This window comes from Rhinoraja longicauda, chromosome 5, assembly GCF_053455715.1.
Source record: "Rhinoraja longicauda isolate Sanriku21f chromosome 5, sRhiLon1.1, whole genome shotgun sequence".
NCBI lineage: Eukaryota > Metazoa > Chordata > Chondrichthyes > Rajiformes > Arhynchobatidae > Rhinoraja > Rhinoraja longicauda.
Genome location: NC_135957.1, coordinates 556,203 through 569,508, shown reverse-complemented (window position 1 = coordinate 569,508; position 13,306 = coordinate 556,203). Strand labels below are relative to the sequence as shown.

The 13,306-nt window shown below is 48.4% G+C and overlaps 1 protein-coding gene across 2 annotated transcripts in view; it reads left to right on the top strand.

Moving 5' to 3' along the window:
* Window positions 1-13,306, top strand: part of kif6 (kinesin family member 6) — a 466,382-nt gene that overhangs the window by 377,804 nt on the left and 75,272 nt on the right. For both annotated transcript variants that reach the window (XM_078398770.1, XM_078398768.1), the window contains exon 16: window positions 6,596-6,646. In XM_078398770.1, coding sequence (XP_078254896.1) covers window positions 6,596-6,646 — 51 coding nt within the window. The remainder of the gene's footprint in view (window positions 1-6,595; window positions 6,647-13,306) is intronic.

The window sequence follows — 13,306 nt, the reverse complement described above, 5'->3', positions numbered from 1 at the left end:
GTGGGGGGGGGGAGAGAATGAAATGCAATGTATGATTTCTATAACTATCAATAGATAATATGAAAAGTATTTGTGGGGTTTTCACCTCTTACTAGACTAGTCCACGACCTCAGGCTCTATGCACGTTTGTTGACTTCTGAATGAGTTCTGCATGTACATGTGTCAGTAAAGTTGTGTGGTACAAAACTCAGTCACGAGTCTCCTGACTAATCATGTCTCTTCTGATTCCCATTACATTGGATAAAGGGCACAGCGGTAGAGTTGCTGCCTTACAGCGAATGCAGCGCCGGAGACTCAGGTTCGATCCTGACTACGGGCGCCGTCTGTACGGAGTTTGTACGTTCTCCCCGTGACCTGCGTGGGTTTTCTCCGAGATCTTCGGTTTCCCCCCACACTCCAAAGACGTACAGGAATGTAGGTTAATTGACTGGGTAAATGTAAAAAATTGTCCCTAGTGTGTGTAGGATAGTGTTAATGTGCGGGGATCGCTGGGCGGCGCGGACTCGGTGGGCCGAAGGACCTGTTTCCGCGCTGTATCTCTAAATCTAAATCTAATTTTAATCCGTATTTGACATTCTAATTTTCAGTAATAACCTTGTGATTGTACAAATCATTTCAATATTCTTGCACCATTTTCTTTTGCATTGTAACTTGTATGTAACTTGTATGTAATGGGCATGCGTACAGATCGTGATTTGATGAGGTTCACGAAGCCGAAACAGATAAAAAAATAAATGCCCAGCACTGAGATGCATTCTCAACTGCACAGAGATATTTATAGAACGACCACGACATCTACAGTTGCAGGCTTTGACATGGTTCGACTGCAAGAAACACAGCACTGTGAAACTATTGGTTGGAATTGCCCCAAACGGCATGATCACATTCTTATCAAAAGCTTGGGGTGGGCGATCATCTGATACACACATTGTTAGGAAGAGTGGATTTTTGAACTTAGTTAATCCTGGGGATTGCATAATGGCGGATAGAGGATTTCCCTTTCAAGAAGATTTGATGTTTTGCCAAGCCTGTTTAGAGATTCCCCCTCCCTCCCAGCGGTGGTTATCAGTAAATGACCAGAGAAAAAGTACACAGAACCAAGAAGGTTGCCAATGTCCGCATTCATGCTGAACGGGCCAAAAGTCGTCTAAAGTGGTTTAACATCCTGAGAAACACTTTACCCATCACTTTAGTTCCGCACATTGTTGATATTTTCATCTTATGTGCAGTATTATGTAATGTACTGCCTCCATTGGTGTGTAAGGCGCGGGCGGCACGGTCGCGCAGCGGTAGAGTTGCTGCCTTACAGCGAATGAAGCGCCGGAGACTCGGGTTCGATCCTGACTACGGGCGCCGTCTGTACGGAGTTTGTACGTTCTCCCCGTGACCTGCGTGGGTTTTCTCCGAGATCTTCGGTTTCCTCCCACACTCCAAAGACGTACAGGTTTGTAGGTTAATTGGCTGGGCAAATGTAAAAATTGTCCCTAGTGGGTGTAGGATAGTGTTAATGTGCGGGGATCGCTGGGCGGCGCGGACCCGGTGGGCCGAAGGGCCTGTTTCTGCGCTGTATCTCTAAATCTAAATCTAAATCTAAACGAGACGTTGTTGCACTTGCAGATAATTTTGATCAGAAGTTCAAATTTACGTTCAACCAGATTTAATATGAACTGAAATCCAGAACTCAAATCAGTAAATGTACAGAAGTTCATGGAACTCTTAATTTCTTTCATTTCATTTAATCATTTATCAACCATTGTTTCAGTGTACATTAGCCATTAATTTACATGTGTATGTTTAGAAGTAGTTCCACAGAGTTCCGCCCAATACGTACACACAGATTATACACACAGTTCGTGATCACTAGCAACGCTCTTTGTTTATCCTGAATGACCTTTGACAAATCCCATGACTCCTTGCATTTATCGAGGTACCAAACTCGCCTATATTACCCAGTCTCTTACCGTTTAAAAGATGAACTGCTTTGTGCACCATATCCTCTTGCTACTCCCTCTCTGTACTTGCATTGACTGCCCAAGGTCATAAGGTCATTTGATGGGAGCAGAATTAGGCCTTTCGGCCCATTAAGTCAACTCCGCCATTCAATCGTGGCTGATTTATCTCCCCCTCCCAACCCCAATCTCTAACCCCATCAATGTATTACAGAAGATAGACACAAAAAGCTGGAGTAACTCAGCGGGACAAGCAGCATCTCTGGAGAGAAGGAATGGGTGACGTATCGGGTCGAGACCCTTCATTATCTCTCCTCTCCAGAGATACTGCCTGTGCCGCTGAATTACTCCAGCTTTTTGTGTCTATCTTCGGTTTAATCCAGCATCGGCAGTTCCTTCCTACACAATGTTTTGCAGATACTGGACATTGCAACCTTCATCGAGAGACCAGCTTGAGATTATCACTTAAATATTTGAACTAAGAACATCCACTTACGTGTTATAAACATTTATACCCAGGAATCCTTAAACCTCACTTATCTAGACTATCAGGATTGACTAATTACAAAGAACATTCTATAACAGAGATGAATAATGACCAGATTCTAACCCTAAAGCTGTGACTACTTTCATAACTCACAGACAATACACAGATTGTCACATAATAATCCTCTTATTACAAAATGAAATGTTTGAAAAGACATAGAAACATAGAAAATAGGTGCAGGAGGAGGCCATTTGGCCCTTCAAGCCAGCATCGCCATTCATTGTGATCATGGCTGATCACCCACAATCAGTAACCCGTGCCTGCCTTCTCCCCATATCCCTTGATTCCACTAGCCCCTAGAGCTCTATCTAAGACGAGCATAATTTTTATTGACTAGCATTAAAGAAATGGATTATTACTGGTTCATAACTTATTCAGTTCTGAAATCGGAATGCTAAAGAGAATGCCCAAATTCTTTTCAAACTCAGCAGTTTTGAATTCTTTTTGGTCTCAGTATTGGGATCTGCTTCAATTTGCCAACCGTCACAACAGATGCAATTTTGCAAGCTCTCTACAATGCACTGGACCACTGATCAGTGATAGGAGCAGAATTAGGCCATTCGGCCCATCAAGTCTACTCCGCCATTCAATCATGATCTACCTCTCCCTCCTAACCCCATTCTCCCGCCTTCTCCCCATAACCCCTGACACCCGTACTAATCAAGAATCTTCTGTCTTAAAGATATCCATTGACTTGGCCTCCACAATGAATTCCACAGATTCACCACCCTCTGACCAACGAAATTTCTCCTCATCTCCTTCCTAAAGGAAGGTCCTTTAATTCTGAGGCTAAAGCCTCTGGTCCTAGACTTTCCCACCAGTGGAAACATCCCCTACACATCCACTCTATCCAAGCCTTTCACTATTCTGTACGTTTCAATGAGGTCCCCCCTCATCCTTCTAAACTCCAGCGAGTACAGGCCCAGTGCCGACAAACGCTCATCATATATTAATGGACATTATCTGGACAATAAGAACGCATGTCAGGATAGACACAAGAGATGCAGAGGCTGGTTTTACAAAAAAAGACACAAAATGCTGGAGTAACTCAGCAGGTCAGGCCACATCTCTGGAGAACATTAGTAGATGACGTTTCGGGTCGGAATCCTCCTTCAGAATGTTTATGGCAGGGAGACGAAAACTGGTGGAGAGGTGGGGGCAGGGCAAAGCCCGGCAAGTGACAGGTGGACACCTGAAATGGCACCAGTCCGTGCTCTCCAGAGATGCTGCCCGGCCCGCTGAGTTACTCCAACACTTTGTGTCCGTTCTCGAGTACTAAGCGCTAACTCTGTGGTTGATTCTGTTGAACTGATTACGTGTAAGTAGGATACCTGTGCCTGAACATGTGTAGGAAGGAATTGCAGATGCTGGTTCAAACCAAAGATAGACACAAAATGCTGGAGTAACTCAGCGGGACAGGCAGCATCTCTGGAGAGAAGGAATAGGTGAGGTTTTGAGCCGAGACCCTATTCAGACTAAAAGTCACGGGATAGGGAAACCAGAGAAATAGACCATGGTGTAGAGAGATATAGAACAAATGAATGAAAGATATGTAAAGAAGTAATGCTAAGGCCCTCCTCGGTCATGGCTGACCATGGGTGATGCATGCTGGGTGTTGGCTGCTTGCTCCACACCTGGGCTAGAGCAGTGTGGATGTGTGGGTCGGATGCAAGCCTGGGTGATGTCATATGAAGGACAGGCTGTTGCCCGTGCAGCACGTCCCCCCTCTCCACGTCACTGATCCATCCAAAGGAACAGCAGGGCCGTTACTGTTTGGCACCAGCGCCATCGCAGGAGCTGCCAGAACCAGGTTGTGGACAACGACCAACTGCCTCATGGACTCCCACTCCGGATTTTTCTCCAGGTTTACCCCTGGAGCCTTTTCCATGACTGGATGTGTCCACAAGGCAGTGGAGGTTTCAGATCAGAGTTTTCCCTCTCCTAGATGGGCTGCCTTCACAGGCCGACGAGCCTCATCTGCCCGAGACTCGTGGGGGCGGGCAGCGTCTACCTTCCTGTCTACTGCACCCGCCCACTGCAGCCTTCATCCATCCTCCTTCCCAGCCGTTGTGACGCTCCACTAAAGTTAGCCGTGACCCTCCGCCTGTTCCACCGTTGAGGTCTTGGTTGGATCGCTCTTTGTCAGGGACCTCCCTCCCCCTCGACCTTACCGCCACGGGTGACCCTACCAGGAGCGTGGCTCCAGACGCCATCGATCTCAGGACCAGCTTCTCCACCACGACAAGGCGACAATCCACGGCCTTGAAATATGAGATGCTGTAGGCTGCCAGAGATGCCAAAGCATCCTTCTCTCCAGAGATTTATTCACAAAATGCTGGAGTAACTCAGCGGGTCAGGCAGCATCTCAGGAGAGAAGGAATGGGTGACGTTTCGGGTCGAGACCCTTCTTCAGACTGAAGAAGTTTGTGAATAAATCTCTGGAGAGAAGGATTCACAACTCTCTGACTGAAAAGGTTTTTCTTCATCTCAGTTCTAAATGGCCTACCCCTTATTCTTAAACTGTGGCCCCTTGTTCTGGACTCCCCCAACATTGGGAACGTGTTTCCTGCCTCTAACGTGTCCAACCCCTTAATAATCTTATACGTTTCGATAATGTTTAGCCAGGTACACAGAAAGGACAGCTTTGGAGGGATATGAGCCAAACGCAGGCTATGGGGACTAATGCAGATGGATATGCAAGAAGGAACTGCAGATGTGTCGGAAGGAACTGTAGACGCTGGTTTACACCGAAGATAGACACAAAATGCCGGAGCAATTCAGCGGGTCAGACAGCATCTCTGGTGAAACGGTATAGGTGACGTTTCGGGTCGAGACCCTTCATCAGACTCAAAGACGGGGGGGGGGGGGGAATTAGAGGCATGAGACGGTACAGAACAAAGCGGAGCCTGCATCAATGACTCAGGAAAGATGGAGCCCGCAATGGTCCATTGTTGGCTGGAGACAGCGTGATAAATAACGAAGGGATACAAACGGTGAAATGAGCAAGAGGGTGATGGTGGGGGAGAGACAGAGAGAGAGAGAGAGAGAGGGAATGCAAGGGTGACTTGAAGTTAGAGAAGTCAATGTTCATGGCTGCTGGGTTGTGAGTTGCCCAAAATGTGAGGTGAGAAATATGAAACATGAGAGTAGATGGGTGTGTTGGTCAGCACAGGTACCTTGGGCTGAAGTGCCTGTTTCCACACTCCAGGTCTCCATCTATCTATCTCTCTATCTATCTAAGATAGACACAAAATGCTGGAGTAACTCAGCAGGTCAGGCAGCATCTCCGGAGAGAAGGAACGGGTGTCGTTTCGGGTCGAGACCCTTCTTCAGACTCAAAGACGGGGGGGGGGGGGGAATTAGAGGCATGAGACGGTACAGAACAAAGCGGAGCCTGCATCAATGACTCAGGAAAGATGGAGCCCGCAATGGGCCTCACTCTGACAATGGAGGAGGCCCAGGACAGAAAGGTCAGTGTGGGAATGGGAGGGGGAGTTGAAGTGCTGAGCCACCCGGAGATCAGGTAGGTTAAGGCGGACTGAACGGAGGTGTTCAGCAAAACGATTGCCGAGCCTGCGCTAGGGCTCGCCGATGTAGAGAGGTTGACACCTGGAACAGCGGATACAGTAGATGAGGTTGGAGGAGGTGCAGGTGAACCTCTGCCTCACCTGGAAAGACTATTGGGGTCCTTGGATGGAGTCGAGGGGGGAGGTAAAGGGACAGGTGTTGCATCTCCTGCGGTTGCAGGGGAAAGTACTATCTATCTATCTATCTATCTATCTATCTATCTATCTATCTATCTATCTATCTATCTATCTATCTATCTGTCTGTCTGTCTGTCTGTCTGTCTGTCTGTCTGTCTGTCTGTCTGTCTATCTCTGTCTGTCTGTCTGTCTGTCTATCTGTCTGTTTGTCTGTCTGTCTGTCTGTCTGTCTGTCTGTCTGTCTGTCTAGTAATTAATCATCAGTCTTTCCCTTGATGGTAAGAATGCAAGACCTGTCCAGGCCTCTGTCTGAAGTCTTCTTTTTAAGTAGAGAAAGCCAGATGGTAAATCGGTGAAATAGCTTTCTCATTTGAATCTCTTTTATTCTATTGCAGACCAATTGAAAGGTCAGCTGGAACAGAGAAGGATGCAAAGTGCTGCCAGTGGTAAGTGACAACATAGTTTTGAGCTCAAACCTGGCATCAATTGATTATTTAAAGAAGACAATAAAATATACAAAAGGACTCAAACTGCTGGACTCTCAGGTGGTCAGGCAGCATCTCCCCATTCCTTACCTTCAGAAACAGCTAACAATGGCCTGTTTCTCTTTATCATTGTTACTTTTTTGCAAATCTTTCATTCATTGTTCTTTATCTCTCCACATCATCGTCTATATCTCTCGTTGCCCTTATCCCTAACCAGTCTGAAGAAGGGTCTCGACCCGAAACGTCACCCATTCCTTCTCTCCAGAGATGCTGCCTGACCCGCTGAGTTACTCCAGCTTTTTGTGTCTATCTCTAGAGAACGTGGAGAGGTGACGTTTCAGTTCGAGATCCTTCTAGATCAAGGAAGCACAAACGGTGCGGTTATTAAAATGCACCAGGGGGCACTGTAGCACATGGACGGCACAGTGGCCAAGCTGGTAGAGCTGCTGCCTCAGCGCCAGAGACCTAGGTTCGATCCTGACCTCGGGTGCTGTCTGTGTGTGGAGTTCGCACGTTCTCCCTGTGACCCCGTGGGTTTCCTCCGGGTGCTCCGGTTTATTCCCGCATCCGAAAGACGGTGCGGGTTTGTAAATCCCTTGCCGGCCCGCTGTAAATTGCCCACCCAGTGTGTGGGGAGTGGGTGAGAAAGTGGGATAACATAGAACTCGTGTGAGTGGGTGATCGATGGTCAACACGAACTCGGTGGGCCGAAGGGCCTGTTTCCGTACTGTATCTCAAAACTATATCGGCAAGTGGTGGAGAGGATGTAAAAGACTATTTCAGCACCAAGTTGGGGCCCACATCACAACAAGTTTACAATGTTAATTAGAACATGAACGCCAGCATCCTCACAAACTTCTGCAGATGCACCATCGAGAGCCTGCTGACGGGCTGCATTACAGTCTGGTACGGGAACTGTTCTGCCCACAGCCACAAATCACTACAGAGAGTGGTGAAGACGGCACAGCACATCACTGGCAACTGTCTCCCGGCCGCTCAGGACATTTTCTACCAGCGGTGCCTGCGGAAGGCACGCAGCATCATCGAGGACCACAGCCACGCAGCACACAGGCTGTTCTCCTTGTTACCGTCAGGCAGACGATACAGGAGTATGGCTGCACGTACCACCAGACTTAGGAACAGTCTCTACCATCAGGCCATCAGGCTTTTGAACTCATAAACACATTTCACATCATATATGTTGATTATTTTTTAATATTGTCTTTTTAACTATTTTTAATATTGTCTTTTTACCTTACTAATGCCATTTTTTAATCTTATTTATCCTGGAATATTACTGCTGAGGGCAGTTGTCTTGTCAAATACATTTCATTGTACCGTTCACCCTGTGCCAACCTACATATGACAAATACAATTTATTATTATTATCATATTATAACTTAGTGTGATCAATTCCATTTCTCGGTGTCATCGTTTAACCAGTCATTGAGTGTGAAATAGGTTTGGTCCAGGAAGCTCAATGCAAAGCTTTTCATGTCAGATTGTCTGTAGAACCATACGATCAGCAGACTGAGTACCTTGGAAGCAACTCTACCAACGACACACAAAATGCTGGAGTAACTCAGTGGGTCAGGTAGCATCTCTGGAGAGAAGAAATGGGTGACGTTTCGGGTCGAGACCCTTCTTCAGACTGATTTAGACTAGCATCTGCAGTTTTTTTTCCTCTACTAAGTACACTGTCACTATCCTCACTTTCTGGCTCTGGAGAGGGTCCAGAGGAGGTTTACAAGAATGATCCCAGGAATGAGCAGGTTAACCTATGATGAGAGTTTGTTGGCACTGGGCCTGTACTCGCTGGAGTTTAGAAGGATGAGGGGGGACCTCATTGAAACGTACAGAATAGTGACAGGCCTGGATAGAGTGGATGTGGAGAGGATGTTTCCACTAGTGGGAGAGTCTAGGATCAGAGGTCATAGCTTCAGAATTAACGGACGTTCTTTTAGGAGGGAGATGAGGAGAAATGTTTTTAGTCAGGGGGTGGTGAATCTGTGGAATTCTTTGTCACAGAACGCAGTAGTGCCATCAATGGATATTTTTAAGGCAGTGATAGATAGATTCTTGATTAGAACAGGTGTCAGAAGTTATGGGGAGAAGGCAGGAGAATGGGGTTAGGAGGGAGAGATAGATCGGCCATGATTGAATGGCGGAGTAGACATGATGGGCCGAATGGCCTCATTCTACTCCTATTCCTTAAGACCTTATGACACGAGAGACAATTTACAATTTTTACCAAAGCCAATTAACCTACAAACCTGCACGTCTTTGGAGTGTGGGATGAAACCGGAGCACCCGTGCATTCACTGGGAGAACGTACAAACTCCATCCAGGCAAGCACCCGTAGTCAGGATTGATTCTGATTACCTGATGCTGTGAAGCAACAACTCTACCGCTGTGCGAACAAACTGCCTTCGCGAGGCAGCGCTTCCTAAAGATTCCTTGGATGGCGGGGAGGTCAGTACCTACGATGGACCAGAAAGTGTCCACCGCTTTTTGCAGTCTCCCTCGTTACTGGGCGATCGAGTCGCCGAACCAGGTCGTGATGCAACCAGTCCCAATGCTCTCCACGGGTACACCTGTGCCTGCCTTCCTGCAGTTCTGTTCACCTGCGATTCAATAATCTCTCCTTTTGGCAAATTCCTCAGTTTCTTACAGCCCAGTAAACTCCTGAAATATAGGAAACACAGAGTCCAACTTGCACATATTGGGAATAATTCAGCGGATCAGACTGCATCTCCGGAGATAAAGAACAGGTGACATTTCTCGACCCGAAATGTCACCGATTCCTTTTCTCCAGAGATGCTGTCTTACCCCGCTGAGTTACTCCAGCTTTTTGTGTCTATCTTTGGTTTAAGCCAGCATCTGCAGTTCCTTCTTGCACATACCAGACTCCCACAGGCAGCACAATTCAGAAATGTTGGTATGCAGGGACTGTCACAAATATTTTTTTTAAATACTACAAATTCCAGGATCCCAGATTTTATCACAAACACATGCCCCTCTTGGAACCTATCCCACATCATGCAGCTGGACTGCTTACTTTAGAGATACAGCACAGAAACAGGCCCTTTGGCCCACTGCGTCCATGCCGACCAGCCACCCTCCTTTGATGCTAGTCTGATGAAAGTGTGGCACTTTCTCATCGCCTCCTGACACACCAGGGGCAATTTTTGCAGAAGCCAATTAACCTACCAACCCGCACATCTTTGGGATGTGGGAGGAAGCCGGAGCACCCGGTTTCCTGGGCGGTTACGGTGGCGCGGCGGTAGAGTTGCTGCCTTACAACGCCTGCAGCACCAGAGACCCGGGTTCCATCCCGACCGCGGGCGCCGTCTGTACGGAGTTTGTACGTTCTCCCCGTGACCTGCGTGGGTTTTCGCCGAGATCTTCGGATTCCTCCCACACTCCAAAGACGTGCAGGTCTGTAGGTAAATTGGCTTGGTAACATGTAAAAATTGTCCCTAGTGTGTGTAGCACAGTGTTAATGTGCGGGGATCGCTGGGCGGCGCGGACTCGGTGGGCCGAAGGGCCTGTTTCTGCGCTGTATCTCTAAACTAAACTAAACTAAATATCACCCGGAGAAAACCCACATGGTTTGGGGTTGTGAGGACTGGTGCTTGGCATGCCATGTAAGGTTCCCTGGTGCATATTTTAATTTTGCTGTGAATTCCACTTTGTACAGTGGAACAGTAGTAAGATTGTGTGAGAGCTGGCTTGGGTCAGCTGTAACCAGTGACAGTTACTTAGGTCAGAATGCTTCTGGCACAAAAGTGCAGACAACCTGAACATTTGCAGCAGGTTGAAAATACCGTTGCCTTCCAGCTGACCGTGTTAGCTGATCACCCTATTCGTACATAGGGAGAGGTGTATAGAAAACATCCCATTGAGTTTTCCCTGAATTATAAGAAGGCGAAATGTTAGATCTCCATTTATTGCATTTGTTACTATTGGTTTACCATCCAAAATTGCCAGGACTCGAGGGTCTGACCTACAGAGAGAGGTTAGACAAGCTCGGACTTTATTCCTTGGAGCCCAGGAAGCTGTGGGGTGATCTCATAGACATCTATAAAGTCACGTGGTGAATGGACAGGCTGCATGCACATGTCAGGCCTACTATTTTGGTTTTTCCGTTCACATCCCAATTCTCTTGGTATTGAATAAAAGGACAATGGTCATAAAATGTACGACTAAGTTATGAAGAAAGAGGTTCATTTAAAACTGCACATACCGAATTTCATTGAAGACATACTTGCTCCCATGGTCTTCAACAGCAAATCACAACGGCCCGGCGGGCGGTGAGGCGAGGCGAGGCGAGGCCTGGGGAGCGGCGAGGCGAGTTTGTTTGTTTGTTCCTGAACTACAGCCAAAATGGTACATGATAGCGCGACAATTTTAGGTCCACCTTACCGTCGGTGGGGGAGGAGGGAGGGGGGTAGAGGAGGGGAGGGAAGGAAGGCTGCGCAATGGTTCAGTGACGGCTCCGTGAAGGAGTCGCCCGGGGTTTGCAGCGGCGGCAGCGGTGATGGCTGGGCGGGGGATCCAAAGCTCAGCGGCGGCGGCCATGATGGAGACGCCGGGGGTTTGGAGTGGCGGCGGTGACTCTCTCCCCACTTGGGCCACGGAACCAAACGGGCATCCGGCGGGAAGTGGGAGCTGAACGAAAATGGCCATCTTACTAAGTGTAGGCGCTGGTCTGGCGGCCATCTTAGGGAAGGACCGGCACCGACTGCGCATGCGCTGGTTTAAAAAAAATGTAAATTGTGAATAACACCAATATAACACCAATTTCAATAAAACTACCATTTTTACCATTAAGATTCAAGATAGCTTTATTTGTCATCCAAATTGGACGAAATTCAGTCACCCACAGTCCAACAATAAAAGCATTAAATAGGCTTTAAAATTACACAACCCCAAAAACACACAAAAAAAGAAACATCCATCAGAAACATCCATCACAGTGAGTCTCCTCCAGTCCTCTCCTCACTGTGATGGAAGGCCACAATGTCTTCCCTTCTCCTGCCGTCTTCTCCCGTGGTCAGGTTGTTGTGGTTGCAGGCCGCGCCGGACGGTCCGCAGCGGCCCGAGCCTAAGGCGAGTCGCAGCCGCTCCCGCAGCCTCCGAAGATGGCCGGCTCCGCTGATGATAAGTCCGATCCGGGGCGGGCGAGCACGCTGTCGCTGCCGCTGTTGCTGCACGTCGGGGCGGTCGCGGCTCCCGACATTGAAGCCCCCGCCCAGCAGAGAAAAATCCCGCGGCTTATTTTAGGCTGCGCCGGACGGTGAAATGTCCGCGACCCAAGCCCCGCGATCCGTGGTGGGCGAACACGCTGCCGCTGCCGGAGCTCCCGATGTCGGCATCCACGCGGCCCGAGCCTAAGGCGAGTCGCAGCCGCTCCCGCAGCCTCCGAGGACGGCCGGGTCCGCTGATGGTTAGTCCGGTCTGCGGACTCTGCGAACCAGAGCCCTGGAGGCCGCCAGCTCTAGGAGTTGGGCCGATGGTTGGGCCGCAGCAGGAACAGAGACCCGACCCAGAAAACAAAGGTCGGGTCTCCGTTTGGAAGGGACACATATTTACAATTTTACAGTTCCCCCCCACATACACACATAGTACACAAACACAAAAACACGACATCACATCGACAATTAAAACAAAAAAACAACAAAAACACAAAGACAAATGGACCGCAGGTAAGCCGCAGCTGCTATGGCAGCGCCGCCATTTTGGGGATTATTAAAGCGACGACGGTGAATAAGGTGGGCCTAAAAATGCCACGCTGCCTTGTACAGTTTTGGCTGAAGTTCAGTCACAAACAAACAATCGAGAGTTTTAGTATATAGATGTGTGGGGCACAGAGGGTGGTGGGTGCCTGGAACGCACTGTCAGAGGTGGTGGTGGAGGCAGATACGATAGTGGCTTTCAAGAGGCTTTTAGATAGACACATGGATATGCAAGAAATCAGTCTGAAGAAGGGTCTCGACCCGAAACGTCACCCATTCCTTCTCTCCTGAGATGCTGCCTGACCCGCTGAGTTACTCCAGCATTTTGTGAATAAGTACCTTCGATTTGTACCAGCATCTGCAGTTATTTTCCCATGCAAGAAATGGATGGATGTGGATCACATGCAGACAGAGGGGACTAGTTTACCTTGGCATCAGTGCCATTGTGGGCCGAACAGCCTATTGCTGCGATGTAGTTTAGTTCAGAGAAACTGCGTGGAAACAGGCCCTTCGGCCCACCGAGTCCGCTCCGACCAACGATCCCCGCACATTAACACAATCCTACACACACTAGGGACAATTCACATTAATACCAAGCCAATTTTACCCAAGCCAATTAACCTGCAAACCTACACGTCTTTGGAGTGTGGGAGGAAACCGAAGATCTCGGAGAAAACCCACGCAGGTCACGGGGAGAACGTACAAACTCCGTACAGACGGCACCCGTAGTATGGATGGAACCCGGGCCTCCGGCGCTGCAAGCGCTGGAAGGCAGCAACTCTACCGCTGCGCCACCATGACCGCCCTTATACTGTTCAATGTTCCATATATTATTCGATCATCCTTGTTTTACGAGCCAGCTCCCCTCGACGGCTCTCCGGCC